We start from the raw sequence: 26,637 nt of genomic DNA on the forward strand, positions 1-26,637 counted from the left end.
GCCAGTGGATTTCAGAGTTGGGGGTGCAGGAGATGTGTGGCAGAGTGTCAGGGAAGGGAGTCAGGATGCAGGAGGGGTGAAGCAGGGAGCTCAGTGGGTTGGGGTGCAGGAGGGGAACAGGGTGCGGCGGGGGCTCAGGGCAGCGGGTTGGGGTGCAGGGTGCGGCAGGGGTCTCAGGGCAGCGGGTTGGGGTGCAGGAGGGGTTTGGGGGGCAGGCTCTGGCCCGGTGCACACCGGGGGCAGGGCAGGCTCCGGCCCGGTGCACACCGGGGGCAGGGCAGGCTCCCCATCTGCCTGCCTTGCCCCCGTGCCACTTCGCTCTGGGAAGCGGCTGGAATGTGGGGGAGCAAGGACACAGGGGTGTGTCTTGCTGTTGCTTCAGGCACCGCGCCCAGCATCTCCCATTGGCCGGGAACAGGGAACCGCGGCCAATGGGAGCTGCTGGGGGCGGTGCCTGAGGCAACATCAACACACACCCCTGCGCCTCTCCTCTCCCATGTTCTTTCCACTTCCCGGAGCAGTGCAGGGGCAGGGCAGGGCAGGCAAGGAGCCTGCCTGGCCCGGTGCGTGTCATACTGGAGCTGCTCTAGGTAAACGCTGGGGGAGGGCCGGGGGGGGGGGGGGCTGTGTGGACCTCATGGGCCGCATGCATGTTTGAGACCCCTGCTCTAGCAGTTAGACCCTGCCACTTCATCTTCCTTAGCCTGCCCCTTCCTCTAGCACATCCCTACCAGCTGTTGCTTCATATCCTCCCCCAACTGCATATTCCAGAGACTGTCCCTGTTGCCCTGCTCCTATCCCCTCACCCCCTGCCCTAGTCCTTCTGCACATTTAAGCATGTCATGCCATTTCCTCCTCCATGCTGCCTTGGCACTAGCACTAGGGATACAGAGTACCCCTGCTTTCAAGTTTTAGTGCCCAGCATCACAATAGCTCCTGGCAGCCAGCTAGTCCCTCTTCTGAGGCACAGGCAGAAGAGAGAAAGACTTCAGCCTCTCAGATATCTTCCATAAGGAGCTTTTCTAAGCTAAGTAGAGCAGATGAAAACAGGAATCAGAGATACAGAATATTTTGAGACCCTAAAAATGTTGACATAAAAGTGTCTTAAAAAAAGTCACCTTAGATATGGAGACATTTTGGGCTGCATGGTTTTGCAGAAGCCACCAAGAAGCAAGAAGGGGACTACTGTAGCAGGCCAGACATTAAGAGCATTGTACAGAACGTCAGATGAGATTGGTGGGGAAAACTGGGCATTGGAACCGGGGTGGGGCAAACAATTAAGCTAAGAAAGTGAAGGGACAAGACAAACTATCTAGCGACTAAAACAGGTTTTTAATTAAACACGACATCCTGGCTTCTCCATTCATTATCAGTGAATATCTAGTCAGAGATCCAAGTGTCAGTGACTGGAGAAAAGAAGAGTACCTAAGTAAATTTCTACAGCTCCTGAGGAGTCTGACTGAATCAGAGGTTTTTAAAAAAATCACATGCCAAACATAAAACCAAGTCAGGGAGTTTCTCCTATGGTAGTGGGGAACCAGAGGCAGAGAGGATTTAGTAGCATGCTCTGTTGCAGTTCAGCAGCAAAATTTATTAAGGCACTGGCTAAGGTCGCTGTGTCTGAAAGCCTATACTGCACTTTTGTCAGTTAGAGATGTGTCAAACACCTTCCCTCCCCCGGCCCGAGCGACAAGTTTTACTAAAAAAAAAAAACCACACACACCACTGGTATGAACAGCGTTCATTGGTCACAAAGCAAGTGGCTACACTGCGTACCTTACAGTGGCTCTTCTGTAGTGGCACAACTGTGCCACTGTAAGTTGCAAAGTGTAGACAAAGCCTACGCTACAGGGAAGCTGCTTCTAGTCAACACCTGATAGCTATGGTCAAGACCAGGGGTCTCAAACTCAAATGACCCCGAGGGCCGCATGAGGACTAGTGCATTGGCTCGAGGGCCGCATCACTGACACGCCCCCTTGCTGCCCCTGGCCCCACCCCAATCCACCCCTTCCATGAGGCCCCGCCCCTGCCCTGTCTCTGTCTCAGGACTAGGGCAGAAAGGCAGGGGAAGGGCAGCCTGCCCTGGCCCTAGTGAAGGGGGGCTCTAGGACCCTGCGGCAGCAGGTGATGCCGGAAGCTGGCATAGCAGAGGAGTGGAGTCAGCGTGAGCTCCCGGGCGGTGAGGGGGCAGCAAGTGGGGCCGGGAGACACTGGGGAGGTGCGTGGGGTGGCAGGTGGGGCCAGGAGAGACCCGGCCCCAAACATTGGGGAGCAGCGCGGGAGCTTAGGCACAGAAAATAACTCGGGAGGCGGGGTGAGGAGTTTGGCGGTGACAGGAAGTAACTGGGGAGCTCCAGGGCCGCCCAGAGGATTCGGGGCCCGGGGTCTTGGCGGTGGGGCCCCTTCCGTTCGGGACCCGCCGCCAAAGTGCCCGAAGACCTGCGGCGGGGTCCCGCCCGCGGGTCTTTGGGGCACTTAGGTGGCAGGTCCCGGAACGGAAGGGCCCCACCGCCGACCAGGCTGCGCTCGGCAGCGGCGGCGGGTCCCTCTTTCCCCACCCGGCGGCTCCGCTTCCCTTCCCCGGCCCGGCCCGGCGGCTCCGCTTCCCTTCCCGGCCCGGCCCGGCGGCTCCGCTTCCCTTCCCCGGCCCGGCGCTCCGCTTCCCTTCCCCGGCCCGGCGGCTCCGCTTCCCTTCCCCGGCCGGCGGCTCCCGCTCCCCCTTACCCGAGCGCGTCTCCGGCGAGGCCTGAGCTTCGTCCCGCTCAGAGCCGCGTGGTGAGGGGGCGGGGCTGTGAGCTCCACGCGGAGCGCAGCGCTCAGCCCAGAGCTCCCAGCCCCGCCCCCTCCCCATGCGGCTCGGATCGGGGCGGGGCTCAGGCGCTTGGACGGAGACTCGGCGCTCTATGCGCCGAGGCTCCAGGAGAGGGGCGGAGGCGGGAGCCTCCGCTTTTCTCTTGGGGGCCCCTGCGGAGCCCGGGGCAAATTGCCCCCTTTGCCCCCCCCTCTGGGCGGCCCTGGGGAGCTCCGCGGGCCGCAGGGAAGAGCTCCGCGGGCCGCATGTTTGAGACCCCTGGTCAAGACCATGGAGCACTGAGGATGATACCTAGAAGCTGTTCTCTCCACCTTCCTCTCAATTCACTGACAGCTTTGCATAGAGTTGAAAAGTATCAGCAACATGCTTCTCTTAGAATCTTCGGGGAAGGGTGCCATTTATCAATGAACCTCTGCTCAACCAGAGCAGAGAGAGGTTCAACACCTGTGAAAAAAAGGTGGCTGGAAGGAAAGAAGAAAGAGGGCCATAACTTGCATAAAAAACAAGGAGGGAGGGAAACAAAAGGTGAAAAGGAAAGCATGACATGAATCAGGCTGCAATGACCAAGTGAGGTAGAAACAGCACTGGACTCAAAAACAGCACCAGAGTTAATCTTGTCAATGGAGGAGACAGGCCAGCTGATCAAATTTGCAGGTGTAAAGTACTGAGAGGTATCACTTCATAGAGTAGAAACTTGTACTACAGGTGTAGAGTACTGTTCCAAGGAATTCTAACAATCTTCCTGATGGAAGCAGGGGTTGGTGGAACATCAGTGTAGGTTCCCTTTAAGGGTTCTAGCCAAAGACTTGTCTACCCATTTAATCACCAAATTTTTTTTTTTTTACACAGATATATGAATCCCTATTAATCCCCAGCATAAAAGGTTTGTGTGTTGGTATAGCTAATTTCCATGGATTTCTTGAAATAAGCTATTCAATAGAAGCACTCCCTGATTGTGGTACAACTACAACCTCCATAAGGAGTTCATTAATTTAATTAGATCTAAACAAACAGATAAACGGTAGGCAACCTATGGCACGTGTGCCGAAGGCAGCACACGAGCTGATTTTCAGTGGCACTCACACTGCGCGGATCCTGGCCACCAATCCGGGGGCCTCTGCATTTTAATTTAATTTTAAATGAAGCTTCTTAAACATTTTAAAAACCTTATTTACTTTACATACAACAATAGTTTAGTTATATATTATGGACTTGTAGAAGGACCTTCTAAAAACATTAAAATATATTACTGGAATGTATAACCTTAAATTAGAGTGAATAAATGAAGACTCAGCACACCACTTCTGAAGGTTGCCGACCCCTGGTCTAGATTCTTTAGGTACCAGGAACCTATACAAACAGGTTCACCAATAAGAAGTCAATATTAGGCTGCAGAACACCACTGAAACATAACCCCTTCTGTAAACCAGTTGTTACAGGCAACTGCATTGAAAACGTTCTACTGATGCTACAATGCACTTGCCATGGAGATGGGGAATTTTACTTAGCCTTTCCCTAAACGTATATTGCACGAAAGCTCTTCTAAAGTAATTCAGAGGACATTGTAAAAAATTAATCTACCCTGGTATATAGCCTTTCCTCCTGAACCTACCATACTAAAAGTCTCTACAGGATTCCACGTGAGAACAGATTAAGTATTTATTCAACACCTTTCTTTAACTTAAGTGGGGAAGACATCAAATCACAATTGTATGCAAAATAAATCAACTTTTGTGCACACAAGGTAAAACTGTCATTTGATTCCTACAGCAACCTAGAAGATTTACTTCGAGTATTTACTTTTTAAAAAAAAAAAAAGCCCCATACATACTACAGTTCCTGGTCATTATTGGCCCGCATGTGTCATTTATTACCCTTAGGATTGTGGAATTTTGCCTGAAAGCTGCTATATGAAAAGTTGTTCATCCAACAAGTATGTTCTCATATTCAAACATATGCATCCTAAAAAGCTTCTCACACAAGTGAGATGACAAAACCACCCTAAACTGGGAAGATATAGTAGCTTAATGTTTTAAATAGCTGCTTCAAAGATACAAACAATGCAATTTTAAAATTCTCAATTTTAGATACTATTTGTATAGCATGAGCTATTATAACTTAAGTTTTGAGATAGTCTTGTTTGTATAGGGGAGATAGAAAAGAGCTTCAAGTGCATTAAAAAGGTGCTAAAAACCCTCTTCCTCAGGAAGTGATTTTAAACAGAGTCACCTACTTCCAATCCTGAATGCATATATTTGCAGATATCAAAACCGGCTATTATTAAATATGAAACTTATGGTTTATAACCACAACACATGTATTTCACAAGCTTCATCTATTTTCAAACTGATAACCTATAAAAGAACAGGGCTTTTTAAAGGCATTTTAGACAAATTGCACAAAAATACTGGAAAGCACTTTCCAGTCTTTTTCTGCTATATTTGAGGTAGGTTAGTTTTGATCTGTTCAAGAGAAAAGAACTAACTTGACAGGAAGAGCTACCCCACAGGAAAAAACTAACCCACAAACTGATGTAACAAGATGTGTGCTTAATGAACAGGTCTGAACTACTATCACTAAGTGTATTAGACTGTTGAGCCGTGTAATATAAAAAAAGAAGGGGGGGGAGAGAAGGAGAGAGAGGTTATGGGGTGCGGCAGTGGAAAAGAGGAAGACATCTGACTTGGAGAATACCAAGTCCCCCTTTTAAAAATCCACCTTTCCCCTATTAGAGGCCAAATGCAATACTGGGATGGTGTCCAGTGTGAAGTACATCCCAGAGACCACAGCCCAAGTAAAAACAAAAACAAACAAAAAGAGCAAATATAAAGTCCCAGAGGTTGATGTACTGCAAACAGAAATACCGAGCCCCCAGATCACATTACTCTGGTAGGTATGCATCCTGATCTTATTTAAAAGAACTGCAGCTGATTTAGGAGGGACTTGTGAGGCTGAAATGAGGGAGGGAATAAGTTTGGAAGACGAGAGAGTCTTAGGGTACATCTATACAGCAATCAAAACTGCAACACTGAGTCTCAGAGCCCAGGTCAGTTGAAGAGCTCTGTGTAGCTTAAAAGCATGTCTCACCAGCAGAAGATTGTTCAATAAAAGATATTACCTCACCCAACATCTCCCTCTTCTTAAAGGAATGACAATTATTTAAACAATAAGCTGAATTCACCAGCAAGAATAGCTTGCAATTATTCAGGTGAGTAGCTATGGGCTGAGAAGACCACCCTTGTTACATAAGGTGTTCAGGTGGCACACTGGGCCCCCCGGATTAGTTCCTACACCAATTACATTATACGAACACTTGTTCATGGGTCAGCTAAGATTACAATGAAATTTGGGATGACAGAAGTAAGTTTACTAGCCTAATATCTGAGTTTTTTCCATTCCTCTTTTTCCAAGTCAATATTTCATTCTTTATTCATTTGGTTCACTGACTGCAAAGTGAAACCTCCTTTCTTTTTAGAAAGTGCCAAACTTATTAAACAGTAGAACAAACTGCAAAGAGGGTAAATGGGAGGGGCTAGAGGAGAAAGCTGAACAGGACTGAAGGAACAAATACAGATTTAATAAAGTTCCAAAACACAGTTATATATCCTATTAAACCAGGACCTTAATCCCATCCTGCTCAGAGTACTTGCCTTGGAACACCCAACATGAGTTCAGAGAGTCTTGCAAACCTCATATTCTTATATGAGTGTTCCATTTTAGTATGACCATTGGTCAAACTAGGCCACGATCAGCAGGAGTTTTGCAACTGAGTTTACTGGGAGCAGAATGGAGCTCTTAAAGTTCTCCATACAAGAGGATCGTACTGTTTTTGTAGATGTTTCAACTGGAAAAAAATATTTTGCTTTAATAAGTCTTATTTAGTGACAAAAACTCAGATAGTTCTGATACCGATCAAACCATAACCCGCCCCCTCCCCAAAATAATTCAATAAAGCTTGATATTTAAAAAAAGGAGTTAACTTACCCCTCCTAGGACCCCAATTTTTCTAGGGACAAAGTGTCTCCCCCATTATCAGGGGCAGTAGTGGCTGCCTGCATGCTCCTCTCAACTGTCTTAGAGAGGTGAAATGGAAGCACCTTGACTGGATAAAATGGGCTTCATTCAGAGAACTGGAGAAGGAAATAGGCAAGGGGCAGGATGAACTCTGATGCTAGGCGCTCTAGGTGTTTAATGTAGTAGGAAGCTGGCCCTGTTGCTTCCCATTGCACCCCACAATCAGAATTGAGCTACCTAGACAATTCTAATCACCTCCTAGTAGCATTTAATTCTGTTCTTGATGGAAATTGTACAGCCCTACCAGCAGCCTGTACCTTTCTCCTGGATCTCAAAGCAAGGTGCTGGAGAAGAAGCAAGTTTCCATCCTGAGAAGGGAATCACATAGCCACTAAGAGGGGATTAAAATCAAACAAACAATCTGGCTCATGTATGCAGTATGAGGAAGTTCAGTCAAAGCCAGCTTCATTGCCTTCCAGTTTGGCCCTGAGATGCTGGCATCAGCTCTTCCATTTCCCTTATCTATTTTGGGGTTGATCACTTATTTCAACTCCCAACATTTATCAACTTCCAATGGCAGAAATGTGGGAGGGAGTAAAGGAGAAGCTTCTAAAAATGGGGAAGGGACCCTTTGAGACCAAGACAGGCTAAATCGCCATTAAAAATAATAGCCTTTGTCTATTATTTCATAGATACTCACTTTTCCAGATGGAGGACATTCAAGGATATAATTACAGAAGAATAAGCTGGGAAAGTCCATCTGTCTCATATTAAGTTAAAAATCACTTGTGGCAAATACTGCAGCAGAGTTGTGTTTACCAGAATCTCAGAAGTTCTCCTTCAGGAGGGGAAACGATCCTGCTTATGTGCATTACATGCCAAAGGAGACAACTATCCCTTTTGCTTTCACCTCCACCCCCCCAAAAACTCTGCACACAATGATGATAAGTAGGACAAATATTCTGGCTTGCATGTGCGTTTTAATTGTATCTAAGCCTGAAGCTTTGTTTTGGTTACAGAATGGATGCAGGAAGTCAACAAGACCAGATAAACTGTCCCAGTACATACCTCTGCTAATTCCTGCCATCACTAGATTGATAGAGCTGGATTGAAATAGTATCTACTAAGAGCAAAGTTAAAATTCATTGCCTTTTATTCCTATGGCTACAATGTATAGATGTAGGTTTCAGACTATCAATTGGCTGTAGAAAGAATATTTTTTAAAACCAGGCAAATTTGTTATTAGTTGAATTCTATTAAGTGTCTGAAAACCCTGAACAAGAAGTCTTGTCACTTCACAAAGTGCCATTTGTAACCATCCTTAACTGGAGTTCTCACTTCTGCCTCTTAGAATCCTGTCAAACATTGTGCAGATAGTAAGTAGTGCAAAGTATTTGATTTTATATCCGAAGGAAAACAAAAACCAACCAAGTATCAGAGGGGTAGCCGTGTTAGTCTGGATCTGTAAAAGCAACAAAGAATCCTGTGGCACCTTAAAACCAACCAAGAATCAAACACAAGGGACAGGCATTTTGAAATGGTTTACTTAAGCCAACAGTTGGCTAGCTACCTCCGTTTGCCAATTTGAAAGGGTAAGAGTTTAAACATCATTTTGCTGTAAATATCTACATCTGGTGGTTCAATGTCGTCTCATGTCAATATATGAAAAAGGAGCACTCATTTGTAAACAGAGGGTAGTAAGTATAGCCCAAGGTTACATCAGTAACAGGAGGTACAAAAAAAACTTGAAAATTGGTTACTACAATTCTTAGAATATTTAATTTTTGTTTCAGTAATGTGGGATTTAGGACTTCAAACCCACTGACCTATACTAAAAGGATACTCTACCATTATGGCTGCTGCAGTCAAAACCTTATATTAACACAAGGTATGAAGAGCTGGCATTAAAAGGTATTTATAAGTGCATTGTGCAAGTTATGGAAAGCAATTTAAATTAACTAATCTATTGAAAGGGAATCATTTTTCAATTACAGGAGTGAGGGAAATTTGCTGGACAATCCAAATAGCCTATAAATCCAGATTTGGCCTTATTCTTTTTAATTCTCACTGAAAGAAGTTGAGCTGTTAGTTTTCTGCTGAAGTTCATATTAAGGCAACAGGAAAATACTCAGATTTAATTTGTTATTCCTCTTTTTGCTCTACTAATTCAGTCCTCAGTTAACATTAAAAGTGGGAAGAACAACAACATCAGGACTTCTGGAGCTTCCATTTTGTTTACCATCTTGCTTGTGCAGAAGCATGCAACAGCTCATGCAGTAGTTAAATGCTGTATAAACTGCTTTTGTACAAAGCTATGTGAAAACAATTTATGAATATTTATTCAAATGTTTTGCACATGAATAAAAAATGTAAGCTTCGCTTTTTTTTTTTTTTTGCAAGAGTTATAGCAAATTAATTTACCTGCAGAGGCATTCATAGGGTTAACAGACTATTTGGAGAAAATCAAATTTCAACTTATATCAGCATAGCTAGTGTAACAAGAGTAGCACTGTGCTCCACCTACTGTCAAGTTGTCCACATCTCTTAAGAGGCAACCAGAGCTTAAAAACACAGTACCTTATGCAAATAAAGATCAGATCGTGGATTACGGTTTTTGCATTCCACCCCTCTCCCCTCACTTCTTCCTGAGGCTGGAGAGACAGGACTTGTGTGTTTCTGCTGGACTGCAGCTGTGCTTCAATGCACAGCCATTACTGTGAAGCATGTGAGCTTCTCTCTGATAGCTGCCACCATATACAGTAACTAAGAGCTACAATCCTCTATCATTGATCAGTTTAACATTTCTCTTATTTCCCCCTCAGGTATACTTGCAATATGAAAATGTTCTCACACCAAGGAGCAAGGACAGAACGGATGCAATTAGTTTACAATAACTTCAGAGACTTGAGTGGTGAATTCCTTCCCAACATCTACTAGGGGAAAATATGGAATTCCCTTGACAAACAACAATTAGATTGGTGGCTGTTCTCAACATTGTCTTTCATACAGCAACAGAAAGATGAGCAAACAGCCAGGCTTATTGGCCTACTGTTAGGTTGGCATAGTTGACATACACAGCAAAGCGTACCATTCCTTCAATAAACTATCCTATTTCTGAGCTCATAAAGCATACAGATTTGATAGAAGTGGAAGTTCTCGTTACACCAAAGAACTTTTATAGAACAGGGAGTGAAAAATGTAGCCTTGCACAGCACCTCAACAGTTATCACGCTAAACTTGGGAGAACCATCTCTGGGGATAAGAACAGTTCACTCTTAACTGAAAGAAGTTACCTTACCTCATAACTGTCAGCTAGGGTGCCAACTGCAGAAGTTTGTCATCACGATTTATCCAACACAACTACAAACTGGTCACACTTTATAGCGCTTGCATGATGCCTACTGCAATTTGTGTGTGAGCGCAACTGTTTTCTATTTATTTGGAAGAGATCCATAAAATTTCTTACAGCTAATGCTTGCTGACGTATACAATAAGCACAGACAATTCTGATATGCTGACAAATAGCAAAAACTAGTTATTCAGTTCTGTGAATGCCAAGATTGGAAATTGCTATCTGAATCACCATCTGAAAGTTTACATATATTCAGAACATAAATGAAAGATTGAAAAAAAAAAAAACCCCACAAATTTAGTAGGGAACATCAAATTGTTTCTCTTCAGTACAATGGCACCTGTGGTCACAAAAGATTCTACAGTACTTTTCATAAAAATGAAACTCAGCGTCTGGGCTAAATTCCAATTCTGGTAGTTGGATTCTGCCTGCCTACATTCTCCAGTCAGTCATTTTTTTAATTATATATCTTCACTTCCTCTTCTAAAAACACTTTAGCATTACTTCTGCAAACAGATTATGTGGAACAGTTGCCACATTAGAGAGACTAAGGAAAGAAATAGCTAATGTAGCTATCTATGGAGTAGTGTAGAACCTATTGGGATGAAAGAGGCTTGATAAACCTACCATATTTGATCAGAAGAATCTAGAAGGGAAAGCCAGAAACAAAAAGAGCATCTTTTAGGGACACCAATAACAACTTTTTATTTTTCTGTCTGTTATAGCTAAAACACTTCAGCAAAAGAAGTTTAAAATAGGATTTAATTGTTTATTAATTTGACAGCACCTTTGTCCACTTTCCCCACTGCTCAAGAGACCCTCATAAAACAAGGGAGCAAAGAGACTCATTATAAAGTGTACATGAATTTTAAAGAGTTTTCAGGACACTTCAAACACTATGCCCTGGAAAACAGACTTAACATTAGCCAATTTTAGAAAGTATTCAGGTCCACAATTTCCTTTTAAAAATATTTGTAAATTATGACTGCATCTCATCTTTGAAGGAAATGTTAATGAAAGTTACTTTTAATTGGTTGTATAATCTTATTTTATTTTTAAAAAAAATCAATTTATTCATTGCTGCTGACCTCATACAATTTAAAATAAAGCTGTGTTAGCATCTGTATGCCATTTGGTATGGCTGATTTTTGTTCACCAAGTTTTAGTTCTATTTTAACTGTGCTTTTCAAAATATGTTTTCATCATGGAGACAGAAGAAGGAACACTGATCTACTTGAAGACACTCATGGCTTGAAACAGGATTTGCCCATATTTGGTTTTTGCGTACACCTACAGATATTCCTTCAGCTCTACTTAGGTGAGATCTTCTGATTTGAGAGACTGAAAACATTAAGCTCTGCAGCTGTGGAGGAGTTAAAGACCTAGTAGACTTAAGAACAAAATGAAAAGAGGGATAGTATTCAACAACAGCACAATTCAAGCACTGTCATTCATATCTATTTGCATAATCCTTTATATGCTCTATTCCAAAAGAAAAATAATATGCACCCTGAGTAATACATAAAGAGACCCGTATCAAAGTTATGTTAATGCCCATGCAAGGTTTTGTTTTTTAATTATGAATGAGGCTTTAAGAGCTCAGTTTTACTAATTATAATACTTTATTAGCAACAATTAGCACACTATACAAATAAGCCATTTAACTAAATAGAGAGAGATACTCCATGAAGAGGTCCTTACAGTCAGGTTTTCAACAGTCTAGCTGCTGTAGCTGACAGTTCACAATTGCAGCCATTCATTAGAGTTCCTGGAATATAGCCTGTGCAGTTCACATTGGTCAGCTATCTCTGGAAAATGATCTGTACTCTGCTCCTTTTCCAACATGCCTGGTAATATTTTGCCCCAGAAGTCTGCCAAACATGTAGGTGGTTTGAACAAGCTTTCTCAGTAATGTATTCTTTTAAGAGTGGCAACATATTTTTTCAAGTGCCAAAACACAGTCCTAAGCTAGCATGTATGTTTGGACCCAACAGATAGTTTCACTATTTGAGTATCCACCTTTGCACACCTCTACAAAAACAAGACCGTATATTTCAGAAGTGTAGTGAAATACTCCAATTTAATTAGATTTTATTAAGATCTGCAACTCCATTTCACCAAGAACTTTAATTTGTATTATTTTAAAAAATTAAGCAGGAAAGACCAGATAGAATTTTCTTAGTTTGACATTTACCATTTTTCTTCATTTCCCCAAAATGTGGTAATTTCAACACTTAGATCTATCCTACTGATTAAATGTACTATATCCTTGATCCTCAAATATTGTTGCATTTTATTCAGTTCACTGACTTAATTTGGAGAAGGGAACCAAAACTGTTTGTTATGCAAGTTATAAGAAGTATCTGCAGTCTAAAGCATTTTCCCCTCTTTGTAAAAGCATCTGCTATAATCAGTACAGTAAGTTCTTTTTTTTTAAATCTCTGTTGCATACCAACATTTCTCTATCCCTCGCTCCTGACATTTGAGATTTACTGACTAATCATTTCCTCATTATTCACTGGGTCAACAATAGGACTAGATACAATAGTTTTATTCAAAATCTTGTAAAGAAGAGAATTTAAGTAAGGGTTACTAAAAATCAAATCCAAACTACAGTCTGCTTGCCACCTTACAAGAAACATTTTAGACCTGGTATTGATGAACTATATACACAATACACCTTAACACAAAAGTTTCATACTGTCTGCACAGATGCTACCTAACTCTGCATACATCTTATGCAAATTGAAGTTTGTATGAATCCTAGCCTTCCTACTTTAACTTTAAAAACAGTTACTACATTTAAATATGTAACAGCTTACAAAATAAATAGAAACCTTGTATATGCAGAGCTACGTATGAACCATTGAAAGACCAACATTTGAGATTCTTTTTAAAAAGTTACCTATATAATGAGTTCATTCTTTTGTCAAACTATAAGTGCTGTAATTTAATCAGAGGTATCAAACATCCAACCATTTGATGTATTTACATGAACCATAATAATCAGATATGAAAATTAAATGTTCATTTTTAGACCCTTCTAGCCCTTATGGTTGCAAAGAAAAATCCTTCAAATAAGTGCCAAATGTAAACTAACAGTGTTAGCTTCCTGAGTCCGCAGGCAGCCTAAAAGAATGATTCAGGGTGTAAATTCTAAAATCTCTATTAATTTCAATCACACAGTCAACTCTAAGCCCAGTGATGACATTTCAAGGTCAAACTATTTCACTGCTGATTGTTTTAGCAGTAAAATGGGTGCAAGTGAGCCCACAGGAGGTTGGAATTTAAGTTGTTGAAAAGGAAAAACTGAACCACGAACATGGAGGAAAACAGTAAAACTGGAAGGAAACAGAAAGGAAGAAGAAAAATAGTAGTGGTCCTGAAAGTGAACATGGTTTTCCTACCAAGTGATAATGAATGCAACAATAAGATACTGAACAAATAGCTAAGCATTGGTTTATACACAAGGGCCATTCATATTTTCCCCTGGACTTTTTCTGTAGTGTGAGGGAAGCAGGCTATCCTAAATTTATAGTCTAGCCCATGTACCATGATTTAAATGGAAATTTGGCCCCCTCCACTGAATGACACCAGCGTTAGACTATATCACCCCAAGCCTAATTCTCTCTGCTATGCAGTCTCCGCTGTAGTCCATTGTACTATACATCGCTAACTGAAGGCAGATTTTGGCCCTCCAAGATTTAAACTTTACATTCAAAAAAATCTGAGTTGTTACAAAAAGGCTGCTAGGAAAAAAAAAAGGGGGTCCATCTGTATCTAGATTGCTGACTGTTCTAGGTGACCTGCAAATAGGGTTAAAAGTCACAAGGAATGCTTCAATGGCAAGGATAAAGGCATTCAAGATATAGTTTACCTCTTTTAGGTCCCCTGAATTCAGTCTTCTCCTGTTAATATTCCCCCAACATACACAATGCTTGTGAATGTACATTCATGGAAGCCCACTGAAGCATGGAACTGGCCTACTTGGGACAAGAGTGAACTGTATTCAGTTAAAGGCACCCTGTCAACTTCAAATCTTCTCAACTACAAAAATGGAAGTAATTCCAGGTATTATATGCAACTTCCACCCCCAACTCCCTCAGCAACTTCTTCCTTCCCTCCTCCCATTAATATTTTCCTAGTTTAAAAAAAAATCTCTCTTCTGTGTTGCTGCATGAAAGACCCAAACAAACAGGGAAAGCATATACACAGGAGAAACAGTAACATTATCTGTACAAAGACTGCTGTGAAACAAAGAGCAAACAAGTCATTTTCAGTTATGTTCTTTGCACACAAAGACAAATGTGATCTAAGTTGACTATGTATCTTTAGGTGCTTTCTGCAGTGAACTGTACAAGATTCTGCAAGTTATTTAATTTCTTAAGCCTCAAATCATGCAAACTGTCCCATATGGATTGACTCCTGAACAGAGCCCCACTGAAATCTCCACCTGTGTATAACAGCTTGAAGGAATGGGGTCTTTGTTTATAAGGTTCAAAAAGGCTTAGAGCTTTAAACACCCACGCAATGAAGTACATCCAGTACTTTACCCTCACTAAAAGCTAGCCTCATGTTCTATAGGTTTCTTTGGTTAGTGCAATGTCATGGACACTGACTACACTTTCATGTCACACCAAGCAGAAATACATGACTGAGAAGTATAGGTACCTTAAGAGAAACATACAAATTGGGGTACTCAGCATAGAAACTAACAACACATTTCTCCCTTAAAAACAAAACCTTTTGAAAAAGGTACTGATAACAAGATGGTACTATTGCAATGAAGACAGTCAAGCATTCCTACTGACATTCCCAAAGAAGTTAGGACATGAGGGCAAGAAGGCTGATGAAGCAGAAAAGGCATCCTCTAAGATTTCACTATAGCAAGAGTGCTAAGGGAATATCCACAACAAATGTGATGTCTTTTGGAAGTCTGGAAACTATTTTGAGTTTTATGACAGTCACTGCAGTGACCTATAATAAAGTTAATCTTTTAAGGTAACAGACTCCCAAAGATCTGATACATTTTAGTGCTTATAAACAAACAGCAGTTTATAGTTTTGATAATGACTATAAGAATTTGTTTACTTGCCACCAAACCTCCAATCTCATTATACTGTGATTTACACAGTATATCAGATTGTGCACATGGAGATTTAATAACTATTTTGTACCAGAATATTTCACTGAATCGCCTCCCCTTTAAAAAAAACAACTGGAAATCATTGTTTTGGATTAAGCTCTTCTGGGTTTTAAAGTTACACCTTGTAAGAGAGCTACTGAAATTATGCTTTACCTTCCCCCATACGAGAGCAAGTTTTTACTACTACTATGCACAAGCCAAATTTTTACATTTCAAAGCTTGGTACTTCTTTCTAGATGTGTGAACTGTTACATGATATGTCTTTGAATGAGAATATTTTTCATTTTGAAAAGGTTATTCTGGTTCCCTGAAGAATGATAGGCACATTTCACCACACATTTTTGTCATCTTGTTCATAATAATCTGAACTGTAACAATGTATTTAGCTCCCCTTACAACACAAGGTTGCCCCACCAAGATCATTTTCAACCCTTAACACACTCCTTTCCCTGAAAGCCTCCTTCAAATTAAGGCATATTTGATTAACTTAGGCCACAGAACTTTACCCATCCAGCAAAACCTACAGGATACATGTTTGTTTTTTTAAAATATGTATACTTTAAGGAATCCATCTACATCAGAGGAAAAATAAGGCAAAAAAGCCACTTTGCAGCAACTCATACAAATCAATTGATAGTATGCACTGACTGTACCCTTTACTAAAGTTGATAAAATCTGACAGTTCCAGTCAATATTGCCTAACAAAATGATTCTCCATTAATAATGAACTTATATGTGTATTGAGAGGATCAGATATTCCCTAAGAATGGCTATGCTAAAAGTAGAGGGAGGGTCACTTTGGTTCAACTCACTGGACCACTATATAAAATAAATTCAAAAAGCTTAAATTATGCGAATACATGCAAGTATTTTCCTAATTTATACTGCTATTGAACTTGATTTTTATGATCTTTGCAATCAAGGAATTTGGTTAATGCTAGTTCTCTTCAAATTAACCAAGACAACACACATTGGTTGGTCTCTGGAGCACTTTTTTTTTTTTTAAACTACTACAATATAGCAACCTATTAGCAGTTGACAGCTTTGAAATGCATTCAGAAAGAGATGGGCAGGGGGCAGAAGGGAAGACTATTTTCTCATATTATATGTATTTGTTACCTGCTAACTACATGTAGGAGAGCAAGTAATTACATGAATTTTTAAACAGTTATAATAGAATGGTTCATACCTGTCTTCATCACCATCAACAGGAATAGATATGCCAAATACAGAGCTGGCAAGACTGTTCATAGGAGTAGTTGCAGGTAAATGAAGAGGATTTGTTAGAGTGTCTGGAATGGGAGGCTTCACAAGAGGCTTACTTTCAGCAATGAGAGAAAGTGGTGGCTGAGGTAGGGGTTCTGATTTTCTTCTAGTATCATCAATCTGGCCTACTAAAGTTTGAGTCTGACTCTGAAACTGTCCAAGGTTGGATTGTGGCAGACTTGTAACTACATTAGTTGTGCCTTGCATTAGAGAAAGTCCAACATGTTGTTGTACAACACTGGTACTCCTACTGACAGATGTATGGCTGGTCATCTGTGACTGAACTAAAGTAACAGGGACATTTGGCATAGTAACAGAAGTGGTAGACACACTAGGCACACTTGTACCGGGCACAACTGCAGGCACATTCTGAACTCCAGAGACTATAGCATGAGGAGCACTAGGCATTCCAGACACTTGACTACTTCCACCCATTTGATGCTGAGTAATGGATTTCTGTTGCACAACCCCTGTATGTCCAATGCTTTGCTGCACCACACCTCCCGGTTGCGGTATGACAGACTGACTAGGTGGAGTCTGGCCACTCTGCATCAATCCTGATCCCTGTCCCACTGCTTCACTAGGCTGTGGTGAAACTCCCATCATTGGTGCTCCAACAGGTGAAGGATTCTGGCCAGCCACCTGGCCCACAGAAAGGCTGGAAGCCCCAGTACTTGGAACAGAGCTTGTAGTAGGTTGTTGAATAGTTCCTTGACTCTGCATAACTGTCATGTGTTGCATGTATTCTGTCTGGCTAGAAGCTTGTGTTGGCAGTAGATGCACTGGTGGAATTTGGGGCTGAGAATAAGCAAATTGCTGAGGTTGAGTCACTGGTACATTTGCTTGCTGTACCTGCTGCTGTGACATGGGCATGCTCGGTTGGGCTACTGTTACATTCGGAGGTGGCATACCCTTCCCATTAGGTGCCCCCTGTACAACACCTTGTGCATTTACCTGTGACTGGGTTTGCTGCGGCAGCACCACAGTCTGCTGACTCGTTACTGTAGCCCCAGAATACATTGGCTGAGCAGTACTTTGAGGAATGGCCCCGCCTATGGGCTGCTGCAGCTGCTGCCCAATGACAAAATTAGGTTGCTGTAAAGAGGGCTGGTTCATTTTCTCCGTCTGGAGCAGCTGTGACACAGCAGTAAGGGAGCTGTCAGCTAGGGACTCTGGGCCCTGTGCCGATGCTGGCACCGCCGACATTACCATGGAGCCCCCCGTGGCACCCAAGCCACTGTCTCTTTCCTGAGCAGCCTGCTCAAAGGTGCTGGTATGTCTAATGCAATCCCCAGTCCTGGCCAGGACGCCACTACTGTCCGAGTCCCGGTCGTAAAATTCCATACACGTCCATCGTCCCCGCCTATAGGGCTCCCCCGTACCGTGGTCCAGCTTGATCACCCTGAAGCGTGAACTGCATGCGGCCGCAGTCGTCTGAGACATGGTCCCGGGAGCGGAAGCCTGCGCACTGCTGCCTCCTGCCGCCGCGGAGGGGATTTGGGCAGCAGTTACTTGGGGCACCGCGGTGCTTTTGGGCATGGCCCCCCCGTTAGCTGCAGCCGGCGGAGACGCAGCAGCGGCCCCCGCTGCCGCAGCCGCCAGCTGCCCATCCAGGAGAAGGTTAGGGGAGACAGCACCGGGAGTTTCGGCGTCACCAACGTTGTTGAGAGTCTCCTCGGAGGAACTCCTTTCGCAGACATCCTCCGGGCCGTAGTCCGTGGCCCGTGACACATCGAAGATCTCGGAGGAGACATCCTCGGTGCGGGACTCGTCTGGGTCGTCTAGGCTCTCAGTGTCCTCGGTGATGCTGCTGGCCACCTGGGCCGTGGTCACGCTGGTGATCTGGAAGCAGCTCTTCTTCTTGGCCGGCATCTTGGACATGGTGCCTCCTTGGGGAGGGAGTTCTGCCAGCAAGGGTGAAGCTGTCTGCACCCCGGGGAGAAGGCAGAGTCCGAGCCCGTCCGAGGGAGAGGCGAAGGTTGTCACGATCAATTAGCCGAGACCCGGACGCTATTATACATCCTCTGGCTTCCTCCTCAAGCGTCTGGATCAGCCACGGAGCCCCAAGCTCGTCGGGCACCACACCGGGCTGGTGGTCGGCTGGGCTCCTCCTCTTCCTCCCCCTTCAGCAGAGCTCCGGGCCCCTCAGCAAGCCTCCTCCCTCTCGCCGGACAGAGGATTGTGGTTGCCGGGCTCCGGGCCTTCTCTTTCCCTCCTGAAGCCAAGCGGCCTCCTGGGCCTCGCACTGCGGCCGCAGCGGCAGTACCAGGTGAAGCTCTTCAGCAGGCTTCCTGCTCCTCGCAGCGCGGCCGGGGGGGGGCGGCGTCCGGCAGCCCCGGGGCTCCTGGGCGGGCGAGCAGGCCGCTCGTGTGAGAGCCAGTCAGTCCCCGAGCAAAGAGGAACCACGGCAGTGGCGGCCGGGTGAGGCCAGGCCCCCTGGCTCTCCCGCCCGCCCCGTCTCTTGTAGTCTCTACCTGGAGATCAGCACCAGGCGCATCTTGGTGGGAACGAGCCCGCTCGCAGCGACCCCCGATAGTCCCAGAGGCGACAGCCGAGACACCCCCTCCGAGGCTCCGCAAAGCGGCAAGGGAGCAACCCCCGGCCCACAGGCGGGGCGGGGTATCGAGCAGCGTTGGGCCCAGCCCCCGCTCGGTGCGCTCCGCACTCAGGCACCGAGGGAGCTCAAATTCAAACTGCTCACTCCCCTCTCTCAAGATGGGGCTCAAATTGTACGCAATGCATTGTGGGAAGAGCGACGACACTCACTCCCCTTTCCCAGTCCAGCACCGCGCTGACATCGACACGTTAGACCCGCCCCCTGCCCACGCACTGACGGACATTCGTTCCCAGGCTGAGCGCTGGGTGGAGCCTGGGCTGGGTTGGGCTACCGCACCACGTAGGGGTGAAAACTCCTCCCAGAGCTTCGTATTAACCGTTTGGAATGTTCCATCGGCTGGCGTCCCCCGCCCGCCCGGGTGTGGTATCGCCCTGAGGTGAAAGGGGTGAGCGCCCGCCTGCATGTTCAGGGTTGTGTGTTCGGGGGGGTGACGTCCCTTCCCCATCCCCAAACGGGCCCGGGTTCAGTACAGGGGATCTGCCCCCGCCCGGGTCCCAGTGTTCACTACGGGGCCACGCCCCCTCCCCCCCGGGTCCCAGTGTTCACTACGGGGCCACGCCCCCCCCCCACGGGGCCCAGTGTTCAGTACGGGGCTGCCCCCCCCGGGTCCCAGTGTTCACTACGGGGTCCCGCCCCCTCCCCCCCACGGGTCCCAGTGTTCAGTACGGGGCCACGCCCCCTCCCCCCGGGTCCCAGTGTTCACTACGGGGTCCCGCCCCCCACCCCCCCACGGGACCCAGTGTTCAGTACGGGGCCACGCCCCCTCCCCCCACAGGGCCTAGTGCTCAGTACGGGGCTGCCCCCCCCCACGGGGCCCAGTGTTCAGTACGGGGCTGCCCCCCCCCGGGTCCCAGTGCTCACTACGGGGCCACGCCCCCCTCCCCACGGGGCCCAGTGCTCAGTACGGGGCCACGCCCCCTCCCCACGGGGCCCAGTGTTCAGTACGGGGCTACGCCCTTCCTCCCGGGGCCCAGTGTTCAGTACAGGGCTACGCCCCTCCCCCAGGGCCCAGTGTTCAGTCCGGGGCTACGCCCCTTCCCCCGCCCAGTGTTCAGTACGGGGCTACGCCCCTCCCGGGGCCCAGTGTTCAGTACGGGGCTACGCCCCTTCCCCGGGGCCCAGTGTTCACTACGGGGCCACGCCCCTCCCCGGGGCCCAGTGTTCACTACGGGGCCACGCCCCTCCCACGGGGCCCAGTGTTCAGTACGGGGCTACGCCCCCTTTGCCCCCCAAGGGCCCAGTGTTCAGTACGGGGCTACGCCCCTTCCTCCCAGGCCCAGTGTTCAGTACGGGGCTACGCCCTTCCCCCTCGGGGCCCAGTGTTCAGTACGGGCTACGCCCCTCCCCCTCGGGGCCCAGTGTTCAGTATGGGGCTACGCCCCTCCCCGGGGCCCAGTGTTCAGTACAGGTCTGCCCCCCCCCAGGGGGCCCAGTGTTCAGTACGGGGCTACGCCCCCTTCCCCCCCCCGGGGCCCAGTGTTCAGTACGGTGCTGCCCCCCCACGGGGCCCTGTGTTCACTACGGGGCTCCCCCACGGGGCCCTGTGTTCACTACGGGGCTACGCTTCCTCGTCCCACGGGGCCCAGTGTTCAGTACGGGGCTGCGCCCCCTTCCTCCCCCCCCCCCCCGGGGCCCAGTGTTCAGTACAGGGCTACGCCCCCTTTGCCCCCCAAGGGCCCAGTGTTCAGTACGGGGCTACGCCCCCTTCCTCCCCCCCCCCCGGGGCCCAGTGTTCAGTACGGGGCTACGCCCCCTTCCCCCCCCCTCGGGGCCCAGTGTTCAGTATGGGGCTACGCCCCCCCCCCCCCCCGGGGCCCAGTGTTCAGCACAGGTCTGCCCCCCCCCAGGGGGCCCAGTGTTCAGTACGGGGCCCCGTCCCCCCCCCCCCCGGGGCCCAGTGTTCAGTACGGTGCTGCCCCCACGGGGCCCTGTGTTCACTACGGGGCTCCCCCCCCCCACGGGGCCCTGTGTTCACTACGGGGCTCTGTGTTCACTACGGGGCTACGCTTCCTCGTCCCACCGGGCCCAGTGTTCAGTACGGGGCTGCGCCCCTTCCTCCCGGGGCCCAGTGTTCAGTACGGGCTCGCCCCTTTGCCCCCAGGGCCCAGTGTTCAGTATGGGGCTACGCCCCTTCCTCCCCTGGGGCCCAGTGTTCAGTACGGGGCTCGCCCCTCCCCCTCGGGGCCCAGTGTTCAGTATGGGGCTACGTCCCCTCCACGGGGCCCTGTGTTCAGTACAGGGCTGCCCCCCCCAGGGGGCCCAGTGTTCAGTACGGGGCTACGTCCCCCGGCCCAGTGTTCAGTGCGGGGCTCGCCCCCTTCCCCGGGGCCCAGTGTTCAGTACGGGCTCCCCCACGGGGCCCTGTGTTCACTCCGGGGCTCGGGGTTCACTCCGGGGCTACGCTTCCTCGGCCCACCGGGCCCAGTGTTCAGTGCAGGCTGCGCCCCTTCCCCACGGGTCCCAGTGTTCAGTACGGGCTAGCCCCCACGGGAACCAGTGTTCAGTACGGGGCTACGCGCCCCCCCCCCGGTCCCTGTGTTCAGTAGGGAGATACGGGCCTCAGGAGCGGTACAGCGGATACTCCCCCTCCCCCTACGAGACCTGGGCAGACGTATGGGGATACGCCCCCTTCCCCCACGAGGTCCCGGGTGCAGTTCGGCGACACGCCCCTTTTCTCCCTTTCTCCCCACCCCCACCCCGGGCCTCGGCAGGGAGCGGTATGGAGTTACGCCGCCGCCTTCCCTCTCCCCATACAGGGCCTCTGGAGCGGTACGGGGATACGCGCCCCCCGCTACGCTGGGTTGAGTATGGAGATACGCCACTTCCCACCACGGGGCAGTAGGCGGAGACACTGCCCTCTCCTCCTGCTCACAGCCCTCCCCCCCCCATTTCATTATGGTGCTAGGAACCCTGCATTTCAGGGCCGCCCAGAGAATTCAGGGGGCCTGGGGCAAAGAAATTTTGGGGGCCCCTTCTATAAAAAAAATTGCAATACTATATTCTCCTGGGGGCCCTTGCGGGGCTCATGGCAAATTGCTCCACTTGCTCCGCACCCACGGGCGGCCCTGGGAAAAATAAACCTTCCGCATTCTGGCACAAACCCAGTTTGGAGAAAACTTCTTTACAAGGTATCACTGGTTCTCAGCATCAGCTAGTGCTAAAAGGCACTAAAGCTCATTAAAAGGGTTGGACAAATATTTTCCATCAAAACTTTTTCTGGATTGAAAACTAGGGGTTTTTAAACAGCAGAAAAAAATCACGGACAATGTCTGCTTTCCTTCAAAATTTGTTGTGGTTTTTTTAATTGAAAAGCTGAAATTAGTTTGCCAAAACCTGAATATGGTTTGGGGTTTCAGAAGTGTGTGGCCAAATATTTGCTGCTTGCTGTATTTGATTGTTTAAAGAAACAATAAAAAAATTCTGCTTAAAAAAAAATCCAAAACTTTTGAACCACCTAAGCTTGTAACCAAACACCTGAGCCCATCCAGGCAGAGATTTTTCCAGGTTTCTGATACTCTGCTGGCTTCCTTGCCTCATATCTGTCTCCATAACTTTGGGTTCATTTAGGTTAGAACATAAGAACAGCCATCCTGGGTCAAACCAAAGGCCATCCTGCCCAGTATCCTGTCTACTGACAATGGCCAATGCCACATGCCCCAGAGGGAGTGAACCTATCAGGTAATGATCAAGTGATCTCGCTCCTGCCATCTATCTCCACTCTCTGAGAAACAGGCTAGGGACACCATTCCTTACCCATCCTGGCTAATAGCCATTAATGGACTTAATCCCCATGCATTTATCTGTTTCCTAGAGACTGGCTCCATGTGGTCCCTCACAAACTGGAGACGGTTACTATGGGTTTGTCTTTAGTATAGCTTATGTACATACTCCACAAACTGAGCATTTGAGCTTGTTCCAGAATCTGGGATGAGCCTATGTTGTCAAAACTGAAATGCTCAAAATAGCACATGCATGTGAATGGACACAGGGTGCTAAAATTAAATTCATCCAGGAGTTCTCAAACTGGAGGTCAGGACCCTTCAGGGGGTCACGAGGTTATTACTGGGGTTCGTGAGCTGTCAGCCTCCACCTCAAACCCCGCTTTGCCTCCAGCATTTTATAATAGTGTTAAATATATAAAAAAGTGTTTTCAATTTATAAAGGGGGGGGGCGCGTCAGAGGTTTGCTATGTGAAAGGGTCACCAGGACAAAAGTTTGAGAACCACTGAATTAACCCCTCTGAAGCCTCAGGGAATGTGGGGGAGGGAGGGGCGTCTCCCTTGGTAGGGTTGGGAAGGACATTGCTCTTCTTATGTGATCCTTCCCCCCAGTGGCTAATTTTAAATGAAGCTACCCTCCCCTGACATGAATCTCCCTATGGCACTGAATTCAATGTAGACTATAATTTGGCATTTGAGAAGTGAAAGGGATGGGAGCCCTAATGGAAAAGCTAACAGCTTGGCTCTTCTGCAAGCCTCAAACTGCTGAATGAGCTTTAGGGTAGGGAGGGCTGTGCCTCCCAAACAGCCTGGCCCTGCCCCCTATCCGACCCCCACCCACTTCCTGCCCCCCAACTGCCCCCCTCAGAATTCCCGACCCATCCTGCTCCTTGTCCCCTCACCATCCCCCAGAGACCCCCACCACCCTGGGACCCCACCCCTGCTCCCTGTCTGCCCCAACCCCTAGCGGAACGCCCACAAGCCAAGCCCCCCCTCTGGGCGGCCCTGCTGCATTTAGCATGGGGGTATGCTCCCTTTCTCCGCAGGGCCCCATGTTCAGTACGGGGATACCCCCATTCTGCAAGACCTCCCGTTCAATGTGGGACTCTGTCCCCCCATTACCCCATGTAAAGGTGAGGGATATGGTCTGCCTCCCACAGGGCCCTGTGTACAATCTAGGGAGACATCCACTACTCCTGGCAGGTCCTTGTGTTGAATATTGGGATGTGTGCCCCCATAGCAACCCCCAGTTCAATAAGCAGATGTGCCCCCCCCCCATCTACTCCTTCATGATCAATACAGGGATATGCCCCCCTTCATAGGCACCATATTTAGGCACCTGAAGATAAGCAGAATTATTTTTTGAAGTGTTGACTTCAGAGTACCCACAAATTCTGTAGAAGTCCATGGAAGCTCCATGTTCTCAGCACTTTTACAAATCAGGTCACTTATGTTTGGGTGCGTAAATATGGATGTAAGGGCTGAACCTCAGCCACTTAGATTTAGAACTCCGAACTCTGTTTTTATGGTTTCAAAATTGTGTATAAGTTTTGACAGTTGGGGGGGTCTTTCATGAGATTAATTAATTAAGTAAATTTCTGGGGCTGGATCCTTAATACAGAAATGCAGCCTGAAGAAACTACAAGTCACAACATGCAGTGCTTCATACTGACTAGCAGCTCGGCTGGAGTTGAATGCTAGAAATCTGCAGTCCTTCTGAGACGCTAAGTGGTGCACTGGCAGAGTTACAATGCCAGCAGTTACAGCGCCGCTCAGAGAGTGCTGAAGGGAAACCTCTGTTGTGTGTTCACACTGTCAGCTGCCTGCACAATAGCGTGTTCACACTTGTGGCACTTGCAGTGGTATTCGGAGCGGTGCACTCTGGGCAGCTATCTCATAGAACACCTCTTTCTCTTCTGCTGCGAAGACATGTGGGAAGGCATAGAGGGTTGCAGGGCATCCTGGGTCTTGTTCCAATGACCCATGATGCATTGTTTCGCATCCCAGAAATCCCTGTGCTTCTGTCCGCATTTGGCGCCACAGTTTGTGGCCCCAGCCTCTTTGGGCTGCAGGAATGAATCCCGAACTGTTGACCAGTATGCTGCTCACTCTGACCAACAAGTCACGAGTGGCAGTGGCATTATTCCTTAAACTACAAAGGCAAGAGGAGTCTGACATTGATCTCACGACGCATAGTAACTGTGACACGAGATTGCTTGTGGCATTCATGGAAGTGCTGACCACAGTGGAATGCTGCTTTTGGGCTTGGGAAACAAGCCCTGGCTGCAGAGCTTTCTGTTGAGGAAAGCTACATTCATGGGACTGAGCTTGCCTCAGCCTTGTGATGCAAGGACATGAGAATGAGAACTGACCTGCATGTGGAGACGCACGTGGCCATTGCACTGTGGAAGCTGACTACTCCATACTGCTACCGATGGGTTGCTAAACAGTTCGGAGTGGGAAAGTCTACTGTTGGACTTGTGTTGACGGAAGTGTGCAGGGCCATTAATGGTATCCTGCTCCGAAAGACCATGACTCGGGGTAACGTGCATGACATTGTAGATGGCTCTGCAGAAATGGGCTTCCCTAACTGCGGAGGGGTGATAGATGGCATGCATATTCCAGTTCTGGCACCAGATCACCTAGCCACTGAGTACATTAATCGCAAGAAATATTTCTCAATGGTTCTCCAGGCGCTTGTGGATCACCGTGGGCATTTTACAGACATTAACGCAGGCTGGTCTGGAAAGGTGTATGACATACGCATCTTTCGGAACACTGGACCATTCAGGAAGCTGCAAGCAGGGACTTTCTTTCCGGACTAGAAGATTATCGTAGGGGAAGTTGAAATGCCCATTGTGATCCTGGGAGACCCTGCCTACCCCTTAATGCTGTGACTTCTGAAGCCATACATGGGGCAACTTGACAGCAGCAAGGAGCGCTTCAACAATAGGCTGAGCAAGTGCAGAATGACTGTTGAGTGTGTTTTTGGCCATTTAAAAGCCTGCTGATGCTGCCTCTATGGGAAGCTGGACCTGGCCAATGACAATATTCCTATGCTTATAGCGGCATGATATACACTCCATAATATTTGTGAAGGGAAGGGTGAAAGCTTCACTCAGGGCTGGACCACAGAGGCTCAGCGCCTGGAGGCTGAGTTCGAACAGTCAGAGACCAGGGCTCTCAGCGGGGCACAGCGTGGGGCCATAAGGATCAGGGATGCCTTGAGGCAGCAATTTGAAGCTGAAAGCCACTAATATTTGTAGATATGCTCGGGAGTGCAGTGCTTGTAATGCTAGGAGGTGATGGGTGCCGATGATGCAATATGTGGGTTTAACATAATTCTATGTTGCTTTGCAGTGCTCTTTTTGCTTTCAATTAATAGAATAAAGATTGCTTTCAAACACAATTATTTTATTAAAAGACAACAGCCAAAGGAGAGAGTCAAAAAAACAATAACACATCAGCTGTGAGGGGGTGGGGGAAGGGAAGGTCCCAGGAGGAGGAGGGGTCCCAGGATGGCTAAAGATTTGTGTATGTCCAGGGATCATATCCAACCTTCTCCTTTGGAGTACAATGCAGCAGGTGTGGTATTTCAGCAGGGCCAAACTGCAGAGGGATGGGTGTTGAATGTAGTGGGAGTCTACAGTGCTGGACCGTGAGAGGGGAGGAGTGGAATGCCACGGATATAGACTGGAGCCAGGAGGTTCA

General features: G+C 47.4%; 1 protein-coding gene across 1 annotated transcript in view; it reads right to left on the reverse strand.

Annotated features, from left to right (window-relative positions):
- Positions 1-19,502, reverse strand: part of TSC22D2 (TSC22 domain family member 2) — a 38,717-nt gene extending 19,215 nt beyond the window's left edge. Inside the window, exon 1 of the mRNA XM_039486957.1 lies at positions 16,514-19,502. Coding sequence (XP_039342891.1) covers positions 16,514-18,471 — 1,958 coding nt within the window. The 5' untranslated portion in view covers positions 18,472-19,502. The remainder of the gene's footprint in view (positions 1-16,513) is intronic.
- Between the last annotated feature and the right edge of the window lie 7,135 nt (positions 19,503-26,637).

This window comes from Mauremys reevesii, linkage group 9, assembly GCF_016161935.1.
Source record: "Mauremys reevesii isolate NIE-2019 linkage group 9, ASM1616193v1, whole genome shotgun sequence".
Classification (NCBI taxonomy): Eukaryota; Metazoa; Chordata; order Testudines; family Geoemydidae; genus Mauremys; species Mauremys reevesii.